This window comes from Astatotilapia calliptera, chromosome 3, assembly GCF_900246225.1.
Source record: "Astatotilapia calliptera chromosome 3, fAstCal1.2, whole genome shotgun sequence".
Lineage (NCBI taxonomy): Eukaryota > Metazoa > Chordata > Actinopteri > Cichliformes > Cichlidae > Astatotilapia > Astatotilapia calliptera.
The window spans coordinates 47,716,928-47,723,891 of record NC_039304.1 but is presented as its reverse complement, the minus strand read 5'-3'; the positions used below and the strand labels follow the sequence as shown (position 1 = coordinate 47,723,891).

At 40.4% G+C, this 6,964-nt stretch overlaps 1 protein-coding gene across 1 annotated transcript in view; it reads left to right on the top strand.

The window, feature by feature from the left end:
* Positions 1-6,721, top strand: part of LOC113015175 (low affinity immunoglobulin gamma Fc region receptor II-like) — a 7,177-nt gene extending 456 nt beyond the window's left edge. Inside the window, exons 2-8 of the mRNA XM_026157118.1 lie at positions 2,251-2,302; positions 4,717-4,831; positions 5,145-5,177; positions 5,717-5,980; positions 6,060-6,305; positions 6,382-6,540; positions 6,621-6,721. Of these exons, the coding sequence (XP_026012903.1) occupies positions 2,251-2,302; positions 4,717-4,831; positions 5,145-5,177; positions 5,717-5,980; positions 6,060-6,305; positions 6,382-6,540; positions 6,621-6,721 (970 nt within the window). The remainder of the gene's footprint in view (positions 1-2,250; positions 2,303-4,716; positions 4,832-5,144; positions 5,178-5,716; positions 5,981-6,059; positions 6,306-6,381; positions 6,541-6,620) is intronic.
* Positions 6,722-6,964: the final 243 nt, after the last annotated feature.

Below are 6,964 nucleotides of genomic sequence, written 5' to 3'. Positions count from 1 at the left end.
TTACGAGGAAAAGAACACCTAACTGCACCTCACTCTGAGCCGAAAGCTGCTGAGCTGCATTCCAGTCATGTTTATTTTTTGTGTGCTTACTTTTATTTACCAAGAGTTCACACCCTTTCTTCCTTTTTGAAAACTCTCTGAATAAACTCTCCAGATATACTGAAGTCAATTAAAGAGTAGGAAATACAGTAACCAATGATGGAAATACATGAAATATATATATTGTCTTTAGCACAATTATATGTCTCGAAGTGTTGGCTACAGACCACTAGAGGGCCCCAAAGCTCTGTTTTTTTTTTTAAATGGTTGTAGCTGATTCTCCGTTTTTATGATTATTTTTTTACCTGCAGATTTAACTGAGAAAACCTGAAGCAAAGTCCCAGTTAATACACCTGAGAGACATATTATTATATCTAACATTTATATCATTGTGCCAGGGGGGTCTCTGGCCTGCTGCAGTGGAGGGGTGGTGCAGTGAGCTCCATCCCTCCGGCATATGGAAGCCATGTGACAGTTTATCCTGACTGCTGAGGTGAATCAAGATTAGGCATGTGGAACTTACTTCATAGTGCAGCCCTGTGGTCACTGTTTTTGCATTCTCTACAACATTGGCAGTAAAGAATAGGGATTGCAGTTTTAATGTTCTTTTACATTCGCTGCTGCTGTCTTGGGTTGTTAAGTCAGGGTGAGTGAGAAGGTTCCTTGAAAATTCATAAAACTACAAAAAGGGACCCAAATATCAAAATCGGGAACTCCCAAGAGGAGGTGTGTGGGTGTTGTTGTGGTTTTATAGTCGATCTGTGGCTTTATGTAAAACTGAAGAAGAACAGTGCACGTGGTTTTGTTCCTGATGGTGCTTTGTTGGAGTGAAGGACGCATTTTTTGTTTGCTTGTGTTATAAAGCATGAGGGTTCAGGATTGTTGCACTGAGGTACTGAGGGTTATACAGTACAGTTGTGTTTTGTTATGAATCACTACATATAAGTTAGACGTTATTTTGGATTTGGAGAGATCAAAAATTGTCAGAATCTGAATCGACATGTACACAGAAGGTCACAGAAATCTTGAAAAAATAAATAAATAGGAAGCTTATACTTCATATATAAACAGTCATTGTATATATAAGAGGTATACTCTCTACTTGTTTTGTAGACACAGAAACAGGAAGGACATGTTTGGACAAAACTATTCAGCCACAACAAAATAGGCCACATGCCTTCACTTCAAGCAGGTTTGAGAGGCTGACTCATCCAAAACCTACCGAGCTGCATTCCCCTCATTTATTCATGTTTATTTGATGTTTGTGTGTCTAGAGCTGCACAATACACACTCTGTATTATATTCTTTCAGTCAGATAACTTTCAGCGTGGATAAGACACAAAGAGCAGTTCAAAATATGTCTGTTTGTAAGAGCAGCCCCACAGTGTTGACCCCTGTTGTCCCAGTTGTTTCATTTGTTGTAACTGTTTCAGCTTTTTGCAGATTTAAACAAAGAACAAAAATAATACCTGCAGCAAAAGTATTGTTTATGTTGTTTAAGACATCTGTTTAATTCTTGTATCTGTTCTTCATCATGTACTGGTAATTATGTACTGTACTGTGTGTACTGTACAGTACGATTATGTATATACTGTATTATGTGGCCATTAAACATTGCTTTAATTACATATTGGAGATAAGAGCGAAGGCTCAGGAATCAGGTGGGGAAAAGTCCAATTTAAATGATTTACAATAGGTTATACTCTTCAGGTGTGTTAGCCTCCTGGAGAGAATGTGCTCGAGGTAGCAGCTAAAGCATAAACCACTGTGAATTCATTTATCTTGCTTTGATGTGAACCAAACAATAACAAGATAACACTCAAAAAGGGAGCGGTTGCCAGTGGTGGCCAAGGACCATTGCTCTCTTCTTGTATCTCTGAATTTCTGACTAGTTTAGATTTTTATTAGAGGCCTTGTCACTGCTGCTATCACAGGGTAGTACTTACAGCCTATTCAGGCCACACAGGAAGTCCAGCTCTTCTAGGATCGCATAAACATGTGCCACGTTACAAGAGTTCCTGTGTCTCACAGCACGTTCTCAAGAGTGGACCAATGTCTGACCCTCTGTGTGAGGAGGAAGATGAGGAGTACTGCCAGAGTGCTACAAAATGACCCCCAGCAGGTAACTTGTTTCTGAAATACACTCCATGTAGGTGGAATGACCAGCACCATGCAGCTTGATTAGCATGAGGTGTCCTGTTGTCTTCACAGATTAGAGCTGGTTCACTCTGAGCACAGGCGACGGATATTTGGAGAAGCAGAGGTGAACATTATGCTCCCTTTAACATCATCCAGCATGTTTAGTATGGCAGTGGATTATTGATGATCTGGAGAGGCAATGCAAAACGAGCTTTACATTTTGGAGGATGACACAGCAAACTCAGTAACGTATACAAACTAGTGAACAGAGGTGAAAAAAGCAGAAATAATTCATATAGAAGTGTGGCGGCCATAGTCTGTGGTGCCGTTGCAGGGGCGATGGACGCACCTCCACAGCATCTCACTCCTCGCTGGCTTTAAAATCTGTACCGGGTTGTTGGAGTGTTTGGCTGAGCTGAAAAGCTGAAGCCAGTGTGTGAACAGCAACCGTGTGAGTTAATAGAAGTATGAATAAAGTCGATGCTGAAAAGCATTTCGTTTCATTTCATTTTTTTTATTTCACACTTGGTTCAACAGTTTCAGCATGAAAACATCATCAAGTCTGCTGTGGTATGTTCACAAGAAGGCATAATGTTTTCTTTTTTCTTTTGCCAACTAGAGCAAAAATAAAATGTGGGTGACTTTATCAGTGAATGTTTCTCCATTTTCTGAACACAAGTCAGTGGTTAAACCAGAGACAAGAAGAGTATCATCATAACCTTGCTTCCTCTCAGCTAACAAACAGCTTGACCTCTGTTTGTTTCATTGTTTTTAATGTTTATTTCTAATTGACCCATGCTCCTTAGTATTCTAGTGATTCATTTATATGCTCTGTATTTATTCTTGAAACTTTATATCCTGAATTCTGTCACTTTTAATGAATTCATATTAGATTCATCCATCTAGTCTAGCATCCCTAGTGTTCCCTTGTATCTTGTCAAGTCTTTCTCTATGTGTATCTGTGATGCGACTTCCTCTTTTGTTTTGATAGGATGTTGTGCCTTGCATTTAGACTTACTTAGTGTTGTCTTTCTATTAGAAATAGGGCAGCTGTGTTTAGTTGTCTTGTCCTGCAGTATTTTCTGTTTTCATGGACTGCTTTTGCATTGCTGCACATCTCATTCACTAACAAAGGTACTGTTGTTTATCTTCACAGTTACTGTACCAACTGTACTAGCTGATAACATTTCTGTTTCAGTGATAACCACACCGCTGGCATCCTGTCATAGCACAAAAGGGAGGGGGGGTGTTACTAGGTGTAACTGAAGTACTCAAAGCATTGATATGTTTTTACCTAGAGGCAGGATGGAGAAGACATCTCTGCTGTGGCAGCTCTGTAAGTACATTGTAATTATTATCTGTCTATAAACAGTTCGAAAGACTGTTTCTACTTCATAAACATCTAATTGGATTTCGAACCAAGTTGTTTTCCCATGTTTTTTTTTTCAGCTTAAGATTAACTCAGAGGGTCAATTAGCATTAAATAACTGTTAACAAAGAAGTGAAAGAAACATTAAGACTCTTTAAAAGATTTAAAATAGTATTTAAAAAGTAAATGTCCTTCTTAAATAGAATGAAATCCACAGTGTTGTTAATGATTGATTCATTAACGTGTGTATCACTTTAATGTTGCAGCTGGACAGGACATAATCACTTATAACTGCTCAATAATACATAAAAAACACAAATTTCATAGCTCTCTGTGCAGTCTGTGAAAGACTAACGACACTGCCACGATTCAGTACCTTGAACAACCTTAAGCAGCAGTAACTTTCCTTCATGACATTATCAGTCTCTCGCATCTCTATGGCCCATTTTCCTTCACAATGAAGCTTCACTTCATTGAGGTTAGCAGGGCATCTGTTTGTGCAAAGCTCTCTTAAGCACTCACCACAGCATTTCAGTCAGGTTCAGGTCCGAACTTTGACTGGGGCTGTGCATCACCTTGGTTCTTTTATTTTTCAGCTTTATGTTGATTTGTTGTGCTTGGGACCATTGTCCTGTTGAGTGACCCATTTTAAGCCAAGCTTTAACTGTCAGAGAGATGGCCTCACATTTTACTCTAGAATATGTTGGTCCTGGATCAGCAGACTAACCCAAATCATGATCCCTCCATTTAATCTACAGTTGGCTATGGCACTTTGGTCTCATCTGTATAAAGGACATTCTTCCAGAAATCTTGTGGTTTGTTTCAATGGAACATTGCAAAGATAAACCATGCTAACATCTTCATTTCTTTAGAGAGAGGACACTTTCTGTTCTTGTACTTAGTTTTTCCACAAAACATGTTAGAAAGTCAGCTGGAATGTTAGTCGAACCTTAGATTCACGTGTTTTGGTCATGATCGTGTAATCTTGAACCTGTCTACATGAAGTTTGTGGACTTAGAGAATTTATTCAACCCAACTCCCTCAGTGGATTTTGAAGGAGGTGATTCTACGAGCCATTTAGTCCCTGTTTACTGCACTGAGAGCTTTGTCCACATTTCCAGATGTAAGTCTGACTTGTTGGGTCAGAATCTCATCTATGCTTTATGCAGATGAAGCGTTATCAGCTCACACTAGAGGTTTTCAAAGCTGAGCATGAAGTAGTGGGAATGAGAATCAACACCTTCGAGTCTGATGCCATGGTTCATACTCAGCAAGCATATTGGGGTCTTATTCCCATCTGAGGGGAAACAAGAGCAGGAGAATGATGGCCAATTTGGAGCTGTATCAGGAATGATGTAGATGTTGCACCAAAGAGTGGTGAGTGCAAAAACAAAGTTGTGAATTTACCTGTCAGTCTTTGTACCCACCTTCACCTAAGGCCACGAGGTTTGGGTAGACAGCAAAATAATAAATTACAAGTGATCTTTATTCGAAGGCTAGCCGGCCTCCCTTCTCCCTACACACACTGACTACTATGAAGGGTTTTTTTGCTGTCTTATGTTCAGTTCCAACTAACCTGAGTGTCATTTTTCCTTAGGTCTGTGCTTACTGTTGAGCTGCACACTGCAAGGTAAGTGACACATTTCCATCACAGTTTAAATGTAAAACAAACTACACAGTATAGACCTAACCATCGCTACAGAACTCTTTGCCTTGCAGGCAGTTTCAGAAATGCCTCATATTAGATGTTGTGTGACACCTGTTATCATCTTTGCAGTGATTACACAGTTATTTCCTGCAACGTGGTGAAGGTTTAGTGACTCTAATAAATATGATCTGTGTATGCTGAAAGCTTAAAAGACTTTCATGTAAGAACATTTTACTTAAATAAAACTGATCATCTTACCAGACCAGTGATTTCATTACTGTGTTTTTTGTTTTTGTTAACTAGACTGCTAACCAAAAAAGTATTTAGCAAGTGGTCATCAGTCCTGCTGTTGATTCCCTTCCCTATCTTCTCAGCAAAATAATTAATTTCCCAAATTTAGTCAAAAAGTAAAATAGTGCTGTACAAAAACAATTATGAGAATTATAAATGTTCCACTTAATTTGATAAGTGAAAGAATGTGGATGTTTGAATGGATGGGTTATAATTCTTTCTCCTCACAGCTCGTCTGACTGTGAGTCCCAGCAGCTCTCAGGTGTTTGAAGGAGACTTTGTGTCTCTGAGCTGTGAGGAGGACGACAGCTCTGCTGGATGGACTCTGAGGAGAAACACAAGCAAAGAAAAAAGCAGTCAGTGTGGAACTGACTGGGGAGGATCAGCTGGTTCTTCCTGCATCGTTAGTCACATCATCTCATGGGACAGTGGAGTTTACTGGTGTGAGTCCAGAGAGGGTCCCATCAGTAACATGGTTAACCTGACAGTCACTGGTAAGCTGAGTGTGTGGAGTTAGTGTTGATGAAGCTGTGTGTAAATGGATGAAATGCTGTAGTTTGTCTCTGTGTTGAGGTGGATCAGTGATCCTGCAGAGTCCTGTCCTCCCTGTGATGGAGGGAGATGACGTCACTCTGCTCTGTAAAACAAAGACCACTCCCTCCAACCTCCCAGCTGCTTTCTATAAAGATGGCTCCCTCATCAGGAAGCAGCCTACAGGTCACATGACCATCCAGCATGTTTCCAGGTCTGATGAAGGCCTCTACAAGTGTGACATCAGCGGTCATGGAGAGTCTCCATCCAGCTGGATCACTGTCACAGGTGAGGAGCTTCTCTCTTGCATTTCATCTCTTATTTTATCCATATAATTATTTGATTATTTGGATTCTCTTTACAGGTAAACAAAGAGCTACAATCCTCCCCCCATCTTTAACACTGCCCCCTCACACCCACTCCCCCCACCTTGTGTTCAGAGTGCTTTTCCGGCTGCTTGTCTTCTGTCCGTACTTCATCTCTACTCTCCTCATGGCATCTTTATATCGACGTAGAGCTGCAGGTAACCTTCAGATTTTATTACCTCTCAATTTAAAATGCTTTTAACTCATTTAAAAGAAGTCTTATTACCTGATGTGACAGGAAATGACCCAATTTCTATGGCAACGACAACCCAAGCTGGGCAAAGATTGACTGAGGACTGTAGTGACATTCTAGTGGTGACGACTGAGCATCAGTTCTGAGCCGCACAACGTTCATCATCATGATAATAATCACACCTACAGCCAGAAACACCGGCCACTGTAACATTCACATCTTTAGACTGAGAGGAAACCCACACAGGCACCTCTCTGCTGCCCTACATTTTTCTACAGACTCGACTGCATCAAAGCCTGCACACTTTGAGTGGCACATTTCTCTGCAATGGGAATTTTACTGTGGCTTTACTTCAGCCATCTGTGGTGTGTTTGCTCTGAGCTCTGCCT